Source organism: Balaenoptera borealis (assembly GCF_965194805.1).
Source record: "Balaenoptera borealis genome assembly, chromosome: 17".
NCBI classification, from domain to species: domain Eukaryota; kingdom Metazoa; phylum Chordata; class Mammalia; order Artiodactyla; family Balaenopteridae; genus Balaenoptera; species Balaenoptera borealis.
This window is the reverse complement of record NC_138876.1, coordinates 352,718-368,617: the sequence shown is the minus strand read 5'-3', so window position 1 is coordinate 368,617 and position 15,900 is coordinate 352,718. Positions and strand designations below refer to the sequence as shown.

Sequence of the window (15,900 nt, the reverse complement as noted above, 5' to 3'; positions counted from 1 at the left end):
GAGGAGGCCCGGAAGGAGTGGGAGATGGGCAGTTTTATTTCCTATGGAAATAGAAACAGACCCAATGGGGTAAAATTCTCAGCCAGTGGGTAGGCAGCAAGGCCTACCCGGGAGGGAGCGATGTGGAGGGTGGCTGGTCCCCAGGTCCAGGGAAAGCTGCAGGGGTGAGGCTGAGGCTGAGCTGGAAGAGCAGCAGGAGGGCCTCCTCTTTGCCTCCTGAAGGGTGTGGTGCTCTCTCCCCCTCCCTCCAACGTGGGATCCCAGGAGACAGGACAGGAGGCCTTGAAACCAAGGTGGCTGCTTGGCAGGCAGGCTGGTGAGGTGCAAGGGGCACAGTGAGAAGCAGGGTGGGGATGGGGGAGCCAAGCCATGGAAACAGAGACTGTCTCAGCAGAACGGGTGGGACGGCACCTCCCCCGAGACCCTCTCCCCCTCCAGCACCAGTATTCACAGGACAGCCCAGGTCCTGGGGCCTGATCTCCCTTCAGAGAGGACCCAACTTCTCTAGCCTTGGCTTCCCCACTGATCAGACAAGAATGCACATATGAGGATGCCAGCAAGAGCTGAAGGCCTGGGGTGGGGAGGCTGCAGGCTGGGGGCCAGCAGCTGACCCCTGGCTGGGAGGCTATCAGAGCCCAGGGAAGCCCATCCATGAGGCTGTCTTCTTGTAAGGAAATACAAACAACACTTGGTTTGGACCTTTTTCAAAACTGTAGTTACATACAGAAATATCCAAAGAGAACACAGATCACAAAAGCAACATAATATGTTAAGTCGTTTTCGACAGCGGTAAAAACACCTCTTCACTCCTCTCTTTAGAAAATTATTTTTATTATTTTTGTAAATGTCTCACTTCGGGCGTACTGAGAGATGTAGTGCTTAAAGGGAAGTGTGGGGGTGGGAGAAGGGAAGGGGGGCTGGCTCGACCTGTGCCCCCAGGCCTCCCCCAACCCTTGCCAGCTCAGGATGCCAAGGTGGACCGGGATCCTGGAGACAGACTGCTGGTGTCTTCTCCTTTCTTACAACAGGACTGGGACATCCTCCAGTAAACCAGTGACTCCCAGTGAGATGACACAAGGAGGTTTATGGCGCCAGCCTCCAGCGATGGCCAAGAGCGCACTGCAATGTCCCAGAAGTGCCCGGCTCCACCAGGCTGTAAGGCTCAGCTGCTGAGATGACTGTCACAGGGCAGGGCTGTGTTGGTGGATTAGCAGTCTTCTTGGGCCCCCCCAGACCCACACCCCTGCAGGGAGGGCCTTGCCTGGGTGCCAGCCCACTCCCACGCACTCACTTGGGCAGCTGGAACTCGAGGGCCATGTGCCCCCAGCCGTGTGTTCCAGCAGCTGAACTCTGACCCTGGTGCTGCAGAGCGCAGCCCCTCCTGTCCACCACCACCAACCCCAACAGGTCTGCCAGCCCAGCCCCAGTGGTGTCCTCCTCCTGCCTGGCCCTCTGTGGCGGCCACACACCTTCACATGCCCCATCCAGGAGAGCTGCTGGGGGCCCGCCCCTCCGCTTCCTCAATCTCACACAGGCACCCAGACACACACGGACCAGGCAAACCCACCCCTGTCCTGGCCCCCCTCACAATATGGTCACTTTGGAATTGACAGAGAGGGTGGCCATCCCCAAGAGACCCAATAGGGTGACAGGAGACCTGGCCCGTGTTGACGTGAATGTCATCCTCTGCGCCTACAGGCAGGCAGGGGCAGCCCCTGAGGGCAGTGGGACAACACCAGGGTGTGCCTGGGTCAGATGCCCACAAGGATGGGCTGGGGCTGGGGTGGGGTCTTTCTTTGTGGAGGGCAAGCCAGGCTGAGTCGGCCTTGCAGGATGGGACCCCCGCCAGCCCCATGCCCTGGGTGGGGAACAGGGGCCCCGCCAGCCTGGGAGGGCTGCTTCGTCCACTAGGAACTGGCTGAGGCTCGAGCTGTACCCTATAGCTCCTTCACTCCCCTTCTCAGCTCCCCACCTCGAGGGCCAGGAGAGAAAGGAGCCCCCAGAGACAGGCCAGGGAGGCCCTGCCCACTGAGCCTGCAGGGCCCAGGCAATAGGGGGCCAGGCCGGCAGGGGCTGCTCTGAGCACGGGGGTGGGCCTGGCTGGGGGGCGAAGCAAACAGTTCTTTGGTATTGAAGCAACGAGAAACTATTGCAGAAGAGCCTTGTCTCCTAAGCAGGGGCCGGAGCTCTCCCTTTCCCAGTAGGTCCCAGGGTCCCGGGATCCCCAGGCAGGGCTCCTTCCCCCTGTGAGGCCTGCACTTGGGCCCGCTCACCGCAGCTATGGGGCAGGACTGCAGGACCTCGTGGGGCCCACCTTCCTCGGGTGAGAAACCACACTGCCCAGCGCTGACTTCCACGCAGAGCCCTGGATGCAGGGCCAGCAGCTGGTCCCTGAGAGCAGCATAGGGGCAGCTGGACCACTCAGACCCTCACACAGCCAGGACTGCTCACCGCCGGCAGACCCCAGGACTCTCCTCACAGCCTGGGGACACTGAGTCCTTAAGGCTGAATACAGAAGATAGATTCTCTCTTGCTCAATTTGCATAACTTGTAGAAGAGCCTGTAAAGGGTTTAATTTTTTCCCTGGGAAGAGACAGAAAATCACCCTGCATTCCGAAACGTCTGCTGAGCCCTGGTGGCCAAGTCCTGCCTCCCTGGAGCGGCTGGGGGTGGGATGTGCTGGAGCTAGTGAGAGCCCCGACCCCGCCCGTTCCCCTGCCCAGGCCTGTGACAGAGGGGGCAGCGACTCCAAGTCTCTCCTGGGGCGGGGCACGTGAAGGTGCAGTCACAGGGATGGGCGGGCTCTGACCCTTGGCCAAACCGAAGACCCCATTCTGTCCAATTACAGCCACGCCTTCCCCTCGAACAAAACAGAAAGTAGGAAACAAGGGTGCCTTTTTAATTGCAATCAAATATGCCGTCTGAGGTCAGCGCCCCCGAGCCCGGCCCAGGGGCCATGCGCAGCCCCATGTGCGGCCCAGAGCAGGCGTGTGGCCCGCTGCGCGGTAGGGGCCGGGGCCAGGCTGCCGTGCTGCGCCGCGCCCCCTGGGTCCCCGAGCAGCGTCTCCTCTGCGGTGGCCCGGCCTCCAGCGCCCGGGACAGGGGAGGTGGGGCAGAGGGCGAGGGGGGCGCTCCCGCCTTCGCACACGCATGCAGACGTCCCAGTGTTCGCTTCTGTTCCTCTTCCTTCTTGGCTGAGATGGGCAATGGTGCCGTGAAGCCGCTGCCGGGCAGGCGTGGGCAGTGCCTCGGGGCTGCCTACTTCTGTATCTGGAACAGGAAGAGCCGCAGGTTGATGTTCTTGGCGGCCAGCAGCTTGTTGCACTCCACGGAGTCGACGATGGGCAGCGGCACGTAGTCCGTCTCGTTGCTCTCATTGGTGAAGACAAAGTGGTAGATGACAGGACTGATCTTCACGTCGTCGTACGGGCCCTTGAGCAGCAGGAAAGAGCACTCCAGGGGCGCCGTTACCTTGCTCTTGAGGAGGAGCTGGAAGGACAGCGTGCGCTTGCACGACAGGTTGGGGTTGCGCTCTGAGTCGTTCACGCGCGCCTTCAGGACCCACGTCTGGTTCAGCACCGTGAACCGCGGCGTCTCATAGTACAGGCGCGTGATGAAGTCGTCCGTGCGGTACGGCCGGAACTGGACCTCTGTGGAGACAGACAGGCCGGGGAGCCGGCGGTCAGAGCAGGCAGGGCCAGGGGCAGCGCCTTCCCAGCCGGCCGAGGACACGGGCTCGGCCAGGGAGGAAGGCAACTTACCAGGACACAGCGGGCTCTACTTGTCACAAGGCAAATCAAATGCAATTATGGCAAACGGAGGCGCACGCAAGCTTTGGGGAAACAACTACGAACAGAAGTGACACGCGTTAGCGGCAGGGAGTCCAGAGGCTGCGAAAGGTGAACGGCCAGCCCCGCCTGACCCCCAGGTCAGGTGAGGCCTCCCTCCTCACCCTTCCCCAGGGCCCAGCAGAGGGAGAGGCCCCGCCCAGGGGGCCGGGGTAAGCAGACACACAGACAGGATGCAGTTCTGTGAACAAGTGTACTTTATTGGTTCCGATACAGAGCTGCCGGAAAAGCCGGCGGCCGGGCTGGCGTGTTGGGCCTCGAGGTGGAGTGCCATCGCATGGCTGGTGCTGGGCTCTGCTGGCCGGCCGAAGGGCCCATCGGTCAGTGGGCGACTGCCATCACACAGTTCTCTCAGCAGAGCCCGTGGCCCACGGCTGGCGAGTCCCTCCACAGAGGTGGCCAATCCTCCCTGCCCGGCCACGGCTGCAGTCACGACGCCTCGGTCCACCCAGACTCTCCAGGCCTGGCCTGGACTGTTTGTGACACAGTGCCCACCGGGGCAGCTGAGGCTATGACTAACCAGCGGCCGTGGTCTTCTTCTGCTGAGACCCCGGCCCTCGGCCTTCTGGGCCTCCACAGGCCTACACCTAGCCAGGTCCAGTCCAGGCAGCACGGTCTGACTGGCTGCCTGTGACTGCCCTCGGTGCTCTGGGCCAGCCGCCTGGCGTGGGCCGGGCAGTATAGGGCCAGAGTACCCCCAGCAGCTCCAGCGACAGCAGGGGCTTCTTGCTATTGTGTGTGTCTAGACCAGGCTCTGGCCTGACTTCTGCTCCCCAGAGTGTCCAGAGGCAGTGGCGGTGGCCAGGAGAGCCCAGGAGATCCAGCGGGCCTGAGTGCAGTCCAGCCTGCCCATCCCTGGGCATCCACTCCCAGCTCTGCAGCTTGAGTCAGGCACCCTCAGCTCGATCTGGAGCCCCGGCCCTGACCATCTTCTCGCTGGCCTCAGGAAGCCCGTGGCCACTGCAGTAACCGCCTGCAGGTAGGACCTCACATGACGAGTGCTCTTCTTGCCCCTGGCTCCGCAGGGCAGGCCCTCAGCTCCCAGACCCCCCGCCAAGACACACCCACCTTCCGGTTAGACCCCAACTGTCCCAAGGTTGTGCAGCCCCACGCGGTGAGGACACCACTTTGCTGGGGTAGCGGGGCCGGGGTGGGGAGGACAGGTGGGAAGGGCCTCTGTGAGAGCCATGCAGGTGCCTCCAGGGTCCTGCCCGGCCCCTCTTCTCCCTTAGATGTCCTCCCATTCACCAGGAGCTTGTCCAGAGCCTGGCCATCTGGTGCAGCCTGTGCCACTGCCCAGACCCCATGGCTCCCCCGGCTCCCGGCCGCCGGCCCCACCCCCAGCCTGTGTGGCATGCAGCGGTCAGCAGGGCGCCTCACCTGTGTAGCCGATCTTCTCGAAGCTGAGCAGGCTGAAGATGCTGTTGTAGAGCTGCATCTCCTTGCGGTGGCTCTGGTCCATCTCGTCCAGGATCTCCATCAGCTCATTGCCCGTCTTGGTTGGGTGGGCACACGCGGCCTCGTGCACTGTCAGCTCGTGGAAAGGGCCGTGCCATGGGCAGCCGATACGCTTGTACTTGCACTGCGTCACCCTGGGGAGGAGGCGAGCACTGCGGTCACACCCGCGCCCCGTAGAAGGTGGCTGTGCCAGTGGGCCTCCAACCAGCCCTGCTCACACAAACCACTCCCTGAAGGACATATTCCCCACATGCCGGCCCTCAGGAAGGGGTCAGAGTGCATGAGAGCCTGAGAAGGAGCAGGGCATGTGTGAGCTGTGCGTATGCATACCCCCTACACCCACTGCCACGGGGCCTCTCTCCACAACGGTCCTGGGCCCCGCGTGGCTTCACTCCAGGGGAGGCTCGGCAGCCTGGCCCCCTGGAGGGGGGGATTGGGGTGCCAGTGCCACCATCGCGCTGCGCTCCCAAGAGCCCCTGTGCTGGCCACACTTTCCTGGCCCAGGGACACCATGGACAGTCTCTAAGAAAGAAGGCACCACACAGCCACAAAGAACCCTGGAGGGCCAGGGTAACATTCAGACGCTTCCAGTTGCAGATCTAAGCCCCCCAGTCTGTGGAGCCTCCCGCCCACCCCCTCCACGGCCTGGGCCCTGAGCAGCTTTGCACTGACCCGACCCTGTGAGGTCGCCGCCGGGCGGTGTGTGTGGAGCCAAGCCCCCGGCAGGCAGGCCAGCCAGCCCAGGTGCTTACCTGTCCTGGCACTCCTCTTTCTGGTGCCTCTCCAGGAGGGAGCGGGGGAACTGGCACAGGCAGAAGCCACACTCAGAGGGCAGCTCGCTCACGGCCTTCTCCACGGCCAGGTTGCGGCAGCAGAGGCTCTTACTGATCTCGCAACGACAGTTGGGGCACGTGGCTTGCTCCTCCTTCAGCCGGGCATCTGCTAGTAGGTGGATAAAACAGCCAGCGCACATCAAGTGACCATTAGTACACTGCGGAGAAGGAAAGGGAGATGAAGCTCACGGACCTGCGGGACCGCGCAGACGCGCGCCCGCCCCACTGCCGGCCCCTCCCAGGGGCTGCGGTGCAGGGGCCGTGGGCAGGCTGCTGCCCGACAAGCACAGGCTGCCACTCCCACTCCCGAGGGAGGGCCAGGCTGTCCTCCCGGAGCCCCGTGCACGCGGCCAGCAGGGTCCCCATGGAGAGGGCGGGTCTCGAGGTGGCCCTCATTGGCAGCAGAGGTTCGGGCTCTTCACTGTGGTGGCCCGCCAGCGGGCACTGGGTGGGCCACACGGGGGCTTTTCCCATCCAGGGGCTGGAGACTGTCCCCAAAGTCCACCACAGGGCCTGATTCAGGGACGCCCACGGAACGCGGGCTCTCGGCCAGCTGCCCACGCCGAGGCAGCTGCACCCTCAGCCTGGCCCCGCCACTCCAGCCTCCTGGGCCTGCACAGGTGAGGAGGCAGCTGCCACCCGCCCAGTGGGGCTGGCTACCTGGAGGGGACCTTCCCAAGGGCCGGTGGCACAGAGCCGTGGCGGGCGGGGAGGCCCACTTGGCCCAGGACAGGGCACGTGGGCAGTGTGCATCCGCAGGAGCGTTGCTGGCTTTGGGCCTAGGAGCCAGGCCCCTCCCTGGCTGAGCCTGCGGATCCAAGGCGCAGACGATGCCGTCGGCGACCTGCCCCTCCCTGCCGGGGGTCCTGGCGTGTGAACAGTGGGCTGCCGGCTCAGCTACCTCGGCTCCATCACCGGCTCCACACACCTCCTGAGCACCCACTTGGTGCCCTTGAGACACACGGCAGGCTATGGGCCTGGGCCTGCAGGGGCTCACGGGGTTGGGGGAGGAGAGGCCCACACGGGAACCAGAGGTGCAAGAGCAGACAAGCTGTGTCCTCCAGGGCAGACACGGCAGTCTTGGAGCCCGGGGAACACTGGTGAGAGTGTGGGCCCCCTCACCCGAGGGCACCTATCTCCATTGGGAGACGCCCAGTAGCTGAGGGCAAGTGGGCAGGCAGTGCTTCCACAGGCTTCCTTGGGGCCCAGGACCCTTTTGCGACTGGGATCCAGTGTGGTAGAGGGACTCACAGGGCCACTGCCAAGCCACGCCTGCACACGACGGGGTCCTCGGTAAACACCAGGGGTCCGTGCACCCTGAGCTGAGGGCTGCAAGAGGCTGAGTGAGCTCTCAGCGCCTGTGGGTCATGCTTGGGGTCCAGTGAGCGATGGGACCTATGTGCTGAGGACCGATGCGGGGGCCGGGGACAAAGGCCTCAGTCACAGGATCCAGGTCCACACAAACACCCTAGATCAGCTGCACTCAAATCGCAATTTCTAAGTCAGGTCAAAAGTTAAGATGTGCGAGACGAGGAGGGGGCTGGCAGGGGCCGGCCAGCGCCTTCTCTGGACACACAGCCTGGCTGGGGGTCGTGGAGCGAGGCTGGTCCCGAGAGCGGCCAGGGAGGAAAAGCAGTCTGACCCGTCCACCGCCCGGGGTCAGTGGAGAAGCCAGAGACGCGATGAGTGGAGGAGAGGGTAGGGGGACACGGCACCGTAGGCTGCTGCCACCCTGTGGGAAGCTCAGACCAAGAGCCCAGGTCACACGTGTTCTCAAAGCCCCGCCAAGGGCCTGAGCCCAAGAGGGCCTGGCTTCACCATGCCACAGCCCCAGGGAGAGGATCGCTGTGGCTTCTAGAAGGCAGAGAGGAAGCAGTACATGGCGACCTGACCACTCAGTCATGGGAGGAAGAAGCTGCAGGGCCCCCGGAAGTGAGGCCAGACAAGGAAGCACCGGGCTTGCTGAAGTCCCAGCCACTGCCTAGCACCCCAGTGAGGAAGCCAGGAAGGCCTGGGGACCCCGCACCACTCTGTGTGGCCAGCTCTAGTTCTAGGTGCCCCAAGGCAGGGCCCGAGGGCCTCAGCAGAGAGCAACAGTCACTGCTGGGCCCAACCCAGCTGGCTTCTCCTCTGTCTCCGGTGGCCCAGCCAGGGCGTGGGCCTGCAGGCGAGCGACTCGGGATGGAGTCCTGGGACTTCCTGAGGGACCCGAGGCTGCCGGCTGTGTGACTGCTCGCTCCCAGCGCCGTCCTGGAAGCCCCCTGCTCTGGAGCGGAGGGGGTGGCCTGCGCGCCCCCCGGCAGGCCTCGCCTCAGAACCTGGGGGCCGCAGGAGTTCCCAGGCTCCAGGGCCAGTCCCCATCCCACCCTCCCGGAGCCTCCAGACCCAACACAGGCTCAGGTACTAGGGCACCTGCCCTCTGTTGGGCTCTGGGGAGGCGGGGGCGCTGCCCCTGCAGCCCTAACCGCTCAGCTCCGAATCGGAACGCGGCTAACCAGCAAGGCGCTCCAAGTGCTGCCGGCCTGCCAAGGGGCAAGCCAACGGCCACACGTGGCTAGTCCCTTACCGGCCACCCAAGGGGCGCTCTCTGGGTGGCCAGCAGGTGGCCAGCCTTGGCCCCGGCACCTACCCAGCCCAGGCGGTCTGTCCACAGCAGGACAGTCACCATGCTCCAGAGCCCTCCCCACCAGCCAGGCTCCCCCTCGGCCTCCAGAGCGAGACCTAACTCTGCACGCAGGCCTGGCCCAGGGCCTCTGCGGTGGTCGGGCTGGACTGTACCTGCCCCAGTTTGCCCATCCAGAAGCTGGGCCCCAGAGGGCTCAGCACAGCGTTGGCCATATGCCAAGCCTCTGACAGACAGCACAAGCCAGGGCAGTCGGAGTGCCCCACACTACGTGCCAGGGCCAAGCCCCCGAGAGCTTGGGCAGTTCCAAGGAGCAGTTCCTGCAGTGCCCAGGATGGGCTGCCTTCCCACCACCTGCCAGGAAGACCCTAGAGACAGGGAGGGCTACGGAGGGGGCTCCACGACCCAGGACCTTGTAGGGCCTCCCAGGCCCTCCCAGGACAGATGCTGGCCAGACCCCACAGGTCACCAGCAGTATGCTCTGAGGCTGGTCACATCCTTCTCTGGGCCTCAATTTTCTCCGGCACAAAAGACAACAAGGGGCGGGGAGGTACTTCCCTGATAACACAATGGATAAGACTCCGTGCTCCCAATGCAGGGAGCCTGGGTCAGGGAACTAGATCCCACATGCATGCTGCAACTAAGAGTTCGCATGCCACAGCAAAGGAGACCGCGAGCCGCAACTAAGGAGCCCACGTGCTTCAACTAAGGAGCCGGCGAGCCGCAACTAAGGAGCCCACAAACCACAACTAAGGAGCCCGCCTGCCACAACCAAGACCCAGCCCAACCAAATTAAAAAAAAAAAAAAAAAAAAAAAAAAAAAAGACAACAAGGGGACTTCCCTGGCGGTCCGGTGGTTAAGACTCCGCGCTTCTACTGCAGGGGGCACGGGTTCGATCCCTGGTCGGGGAACTAAGATTCCGCAGGCCACATGGCGCAGCCAAAAAAAAGGCAACGAGGACAGGACTGGCCTTATTACGCACTGAAGAGGTAGGATAGGACCACCAGTGCGACACACAGTGGCCAAAGAACTAATGCCTGGCACCACACTCATCACCCAGCAGAACCCAGCTAGCCCCTCATGCAGCCCCTGCCCGGAAAGCCTCAGGAAGGACTCCAGGCACAAGCCTGTGATTTCAACAAAACCCCCTCTCCCTCTCTCACCCCTGGGTTCCCCAACCCCACCAAGTTGTGCCTCAGCCCAAGCCCCTCTGCAATGGCCCAAAAGTGGGCATTTGTCCCTGCCCCCAGGATGTCGCCCAGCAGCCCCTCCCCCTGCCTGCCCAGGGCACCCAGGCCATGCAGGCCGGGGCCTCTATCTGAACCAGCTTCCCCCTGGGGGAGCTGAAGGAACCGTCCGGACTCTTGAGGAGGAGCCCTGGCCCCTGGGCCTTGGGACAATAGCAGGTCTTAGAAAATGCCCCCCAGCTTCTGGGGGCCAAGTCCTCAATCAGCAGGCCTTTTAGGCCTGGAGTCCACAGGCCCCTCAAACCCTGGGGTGCCCCCCAAACTCCGCTCTTTACCACTAAAGGAAGGCTCAGCACCCAGACTCATGTGAGCAGCCCAATCTCCAAAGCACAGCGGAGGGTACCCACCCCCAAAGTGCCCCTCAGCCCAGCTGGAGGCCCCCCTTCACCAGGCCCAGCAGGGTCTCACGGCACCCCACACCCCTGCACACTCGGCCTGAGGTTTCCTTGACCTCTTTCGTCAAGGGGCCTGGAAGGGACCATGCAGGGTCTGAGACACACAACTGTCTCAGGGGAAGCCAGGGCTACAACCTTCCACCAGGTTTTGGGTTTGAAGTTTTGGGCCAGCAGTTCCTGATGTCACAGCACCCCGAGACTCGGGGACTTGGGTGGGGATCAGTCAAACCTGCAGTCAGGCTCTTGCTCAGAACCCAAGTGCTGCCTGGATCAAAAGGTAACTCAAATGGCAAGCAACCACTACAAAGAGCACAATTTCTCATCTCGTCAGAGTCCAGAAACTTGCTCTTCCCTCTGCCCTTGTCTTGGATAGCTATGCAGACATATTTTCAAAGCTTTTTTTTCAAAGCATGAGCCAGCCATAGTCTTGGAGCTGGGGAAGAGGATCCCAGGCCATGTGGGTGGGCAGCCCCATTAGAGATTCCTTAAACATCACCTTGAACAGAGTCTGCAGCACCAGGCAGGTCGACAGATGCCAAGCCGGCGCACTTGGAAGCTCCCCAAGGCGGGTACCCACATTGGCCAGGACACAGGCAGAGATGGAGCCACCCCTGCTTCCCGGGCCTTTTACCCACATGGCTGCCAACGAGGTAACCAAGCCAAGTGGGCTGAGCCGAGTCCTGGCGGGCACAGGAAGCGCAGCAGGACACCCTCACTCCTCCCACAGGACAGACGGCGTCAGGTGCCCAGGCAGGTGGGGCGGGACAGGCATCCTGTAGCAGGGAGAGAAGACGACCTCGGTGCAGGGGTGCTGCCTCAGTGGGGCCCACGAGGAGCAGGAGTGGGCAGGGGCAGGGACGGGAGAGGGCACCCCGGCAGCAGGGGCATGAGAGCAATGGGCTGAAGGGGCGGGGCTCAAGTCTGAGGCGGGAGCAGTGGGCAAAGGGGCCAGAAGGCCAGTTGGTGCCACATACCGTGACAAAGGCCCCCTGACTACTCCTCCACCCCAGTGGGGGTCACAGGAGCTTTCCTGGCTGAGAACCAAGTTGGGGTGGGAGAGCTCTGCGGCCCCTCCCTCCAGATGTTGGTCTGAGGCTCAGGGCCTCAGCTGACATTAGCGGGGTCAGGGCCAGGCCTACCTTGTGTGAAGGGCTGGAGGAGAGTCCCAGGTGGGGTCAGGGATCAGGCTGTGGCTGCAACGATCCAGGCACCACCCACTGAGCCTGTGTTTCCCCCAAAGAAGGCAGACGACCCAGGTCACGTCGCCCTGGGGCCACAGGGCTGCATTCAGAGCAGGTGCCAGCACAGCTGCCCGTTGCCGGCTCCAACACAGAGCTCCTATGTGCACGTCACTGCTGCATCCCCGGCCCTCCTATCCCTACCTGGTTGCCCGCTGTCGTGCCCACCCAGGACCCTGGAAGGCAGCTGCACACCTTGTCAGGCCAGTCACCAAGAATACACCTAACACCCACACGGAGAACATCAAAGCCAGCACCTGCCGCACCAGCTGCAGCCCTGACCTGACCTGACCTAACGCAGGTCACGGTGAGAACCATTTGCATGAGTGCCCTGGTCTGACACCAGAGCAAGAATCCCAACCCAGGTGGTGTGATGTACTGGATCCATGGCGGAGCCGACACTGTGGGGCTCGGATCAGGGAGCAGGTGACCAAGCCTAACCGTGCAGCCCGTGTCTGCTCTCACCACCACCCAGGCTTCCCCAGAGGCACGGAGGTAGGGGCTGCTGGCCGGAGAGCAAGCTCTCGAGTTACTGCGCACCCAGCCACATCCAGAGGCCCATGGAGACGCCCCTGCTGCCCCAGTGCCAGGCACAGCATGCAGGGCTCAGCATGGTCACTGGCTCTTCTCCTCACCCCAGAACTGGGTACCATCTGAAACAGCCCTCAGATGCGTAGCACTGCTGGTGCTTGCCCCGAACCACGTATCCTGGTGGGGTCAGACAAAACGTTGCCTATAGGAACAGAGAGCAAAACATACCACATGCCTGAGGCAGGTCCACCAGAGACAGCCCATCAACGTGACTCACCAAAGAAGGCCAGCAGAAGTGGAGGGGCTGAGCCCAGGCCCAGAAGCGTTGGCGAGCAGTGGGCCCCAACCAGGGACACGTAGAGCTCTGCGTCCTCATTTCAAGGCAGCGCATGTGGAACCTATGCTGTCCTTGACCAAATCATCCTGGGAGCAAACCCAGCTCTGATGCCAACCAGGCAATCGGGCGGGCCTCCAGGCCCATCTCGATCCCCACCCACCCAAATAAATGTCCCCATCCAGGGTGGCTGTGAGGGTAATGCGGACCACTGCACGCAGCAAGGAGTCACCAAGAAGCCTTCCCTCGGGCCCCTCACACCCCAGGCTCCAGGGTGGGCACGGCTGTGCATCCGTGCCCCATGGGCCCCCATCACACTGCAGGTCTCCCAGCAGCCAAAGCGAGTTCTGACCCGTGGCAGGGTTCCAGCCAACCCTTCTAGGGCCAAGGGCTCTCCCACTGATCACACGCTCTAAAGCTTTCTCCCAGCCTCTAGAGATGAGAGGGAATCAACTCCCTGCCAAGGCCCGGGTGTCACTTGGGGAGAATGAAGGTGGGGCAGAGGGCTGGTGCCAAAACCCACAGCTGAGCACTGGTGGGCTCTCCTCACTCAGCGGGCCCGTTCCCAGGGAAGCCACTGAGCAGAGCCCACTAGGCCACGGGGAAGGCCACAGGCCAGGTGGCCCAGAGCCTTCATTCCCCATCAGAGCTGCTCCGCCACCTGCCTCCTGCCGGCCCAGAGCTCAGCTCCCAGCACGGTGCGGGCCGGTTTGAAGCAGCCAGGCTCAGAGGCCCGGTCACCAGCAGCTCCGGCCAGAGGCAGAAATGCAGCTCTCTGTGCTGAGTGGACCCAGAGCTGGCACCACATGGCCTGTTTTCATGCCAGGTCCATCTCCAGCCCACTCACACGAGGAGAGATGAGGAACCCTCTAATCCCCCTGGGACCCCCCCCCCCCCACCATTGGCTTGGCTTCCTAGACTCTCACTCAAGGCCCAACGAAGGAAGAGTGCTTTTGGGAGGATCAAAAGGTCGTAGGCAAGCAAAAAAGGCCAGAGAAAGGACAAGGCCTGAGGTGCACCCCCAAGGCTGAGGCGGTTATGAGAAGTGCTACCCCAATTTGCACTGGGCCAGGAGGCCTGTGGTACTCCTGAGCTAGGGCCTCTGGCCAGGAGCTTCCCAAAGCCCAGGAGGGTGGGTTGAAAGCCAGTGTCCTCTCCCCAAGGAACTCAACCCACTTCCCCACCAATGCCTCTTCTCTCTCCATCACCCAGGCACACTGGGATTCTCCAAAGCAAACTCATGCCAGAGCAGGAAGGATCTGGAGATCCAGAGGCTGGGGAAATGGCAATTCAGACTAGCCTGCACTGTTTACTACAAAAATGGCCCTCGCACCACAGCCCTCACTCTGCGCGTAAGCAGGGGGATGAGGCCCCATCGGCCACGTCCAGCTCCTGTAAATGCAAACAAAGGTGACAGGGTACCTGTTTCATTCCTCAAAGGGGCTGGGGGTGTGGGGGTAATCAGAGATGGGGGTTGACGTGGAGAGACACACAATGGAGAAAGCAGAACGCTGCGCAGTGACCCTGGGACCAGAGTGTGACCCTGCTGCTACGGGGTGCACGAGTGAGAACCCCTGGGCTAAGTACCCTCTCTGGCAGCCCTGAGCGGGTTAAGGACTCTGAGTCCAGCCACCAGCCTGGCTATTCAGACAGAAGGGAAGTGGACAGACCTCCTGGAGCACCAGTAGCCTAGGAAGCCAGGCCTGGTGTGGGTGAGGTGGGATGTGGTAGGAGCCCAGCCTGAGGCACAGCATGTCCAGAAGGCACTGGATTGGGCTGGGGCGGGGGCTGGGGCTGGAGAAGAGACCCAGGCTGTGGGGCTTGATGTGGGCAGTTCATCCGGACCAGGAATGAGGGGAAGGGGTGGGGGAAGGCAAAGAGGTGAGCCCCTCCCTTCTCAACTCTCTTCCCAAAAAGAAGTGACAAGGGAAGGGGATTCTTCCACACCAAAGGGTAAAGGGATACAGGATGAGCAGGAGAACAGGTTTGGGGGGGTGTGTCTGCAAAAGAACTGAGCAGAAACACTTGAGGAAGAGCAAAGACCAGGGACTCCCGGAGCCCAGGGAGCTCAGGGCTGCGCAGAGCAGGCTCAGAAGTGGGGAGGAGCACGGGCATCTGTCGCCAGCTTTCTCTGGGGTCAGCTTGAGGGTGGGCTGAGGAGTGCTGAGAAAGGGGCAACAGGGGAACCTGGAAAGAAAAGGGGCGTCCAAGTGGGAGACAGGAGATTCCCATCAGGAAATAAGGGCAGTCACAACGAGAGAAAAAAGGAGGTTCAGAGCACGAAACAGGAAAGTTCCCAGAGGACGAGAATGAGGAGCTTCCGAACAGGCGCCAGAGTCCCACCTCTGGGCCCCAGGGCTCTGGCCTGGCCTCCGAGGAGACGCGGTGCCGGGGGGCCGGCCGCGGCGGGGCTGGAGCCGAGCCGGGTCTGGCCGGCGGCCCTACCTGGTACACGGAGGCCTTGGGCAGGTCCAGGCAGACCGTGCAGCACAGAACCGAGTAGAGCCGCTCCTCCAGCTTCCCGCTGCCCGCCGCCGCCGCCGCCGCCGCCGCCTCGGCCGTCTCGGCCGCCCGTAGCCGCTTCTTGGGCGGCGCATCGGGGTCGCCCGCCGCCTCCTGCAACTGCCGGGCGCTGGCCAGGCCCGCCTCGTCTGGGACCCCGGGCCCCGCCGCCTCGCCCAGCGCCGCCGCCGGCCCCGCAGACGCTCCGGCCCCGGCCCCGACCCCGGCCCCAGCCGGCACGGCACCGGCAGGCCCCGCGGCCGGGCCGCCCCCGCCGGCCTCCTCGGCGCCGGACATCGCGGCCGGCCGGCCCGGCGGGCGGGTGCCGGCGCGCTCCCGCGGCTGGAGGTTAGGGGCGCCGCGCACTCCCTCCGCCCTCTCGCCGCCGCCGCCGCGACCCCGCAGCCCCGCTCCCTGCGCCGCCGCCTCAGTGGGTTCGGCCCGCGCGTCGCCCCGCAGCCGCCGCGGCCACCGACCCCGGCGCGGCCGCCATCTTTGTTTTCCCTGTGCGATCCCCCCTGCCACCGCCTACGCCCCCTTGTTCTCTCAATCACGTGAGCCGAGCGAGGCCAATGGGAGGGCCGTTCGGGGAGACAGCGCGACGGCCAGAACCAATGGGCGCGCGAGAGCCCGCCCCTGCGTAAGGTGGGCGGGGCCCCGGGCGACCCGCTGAGGGGCGATTTTTGGGGCTCGAATAGTCCTGGCGTCAGGGGTGAGCGCGGTGCTCCCCGCCAGTCCGGCCCGCCACCACACGCCTTGGGTGCCCCGGAACGGAGGGCAACCTTGGACCCCCACGTCCAGATGTGCCTGCGCCTTTGTCCCCGGACACCCAGGCTAGCGTGCGCGGGGCTCTGGCTTGGCTGGCCGGAGCGAGAAACTGCCGGCCACCT

The 15,900-nt window shown here is 63.5% G+C and overlaps 1 protein-coding gene across 5 annotated transcripts; it reads right to left on the bottom strand.

Annotated features, from left to right (window-relative positions):
* Window positions 1-2,878: 2,878 nt before the first annotated feature.
* ZFTRAF1 (zinc finger TRAF-type containing 1) lies at window positions 2,879-15,480 on the bottom strand. 5 transcript variants are annotated; one of them, XM_082364566.1, is made up of 4 exons: window positions 14,954-15,480; window positions 6,059-6,297; window positions 5,229-5,440; window positions 2,879-3,650 (listed from the first exon to the last, which is right to left on the bottom strand). In XM_082364566.1, exons 1-4 carry the CDS (start codon window positions 15,305-15,307, stop codon window positions 3,259-3,261), a joined length of 1,197 nt encoding a protein of 398 aa, XP_082220692.1. In that variant the 5' UTR covers window positions 15,308-15,480; the 3' UTR covers window positions 2,879-3,258. The 5 variants fall into 5 exon arrangements, with proteins under 5 accessions (XP_082220692.1, XP_082220694.1, XP_082220693.1 ...); XM_082364568.1 differs by lacking the exon at window positions 14,954-15,480 and adding an exon at window positions 11,545-11,651; XM_082364567.1 differs by lacking the exon at window positions 14,954-15,480 and adding an exon at window positions 11,041-11,527.
* Window positions 15,481-15,900: the final 420 nt, after the last annotated feature.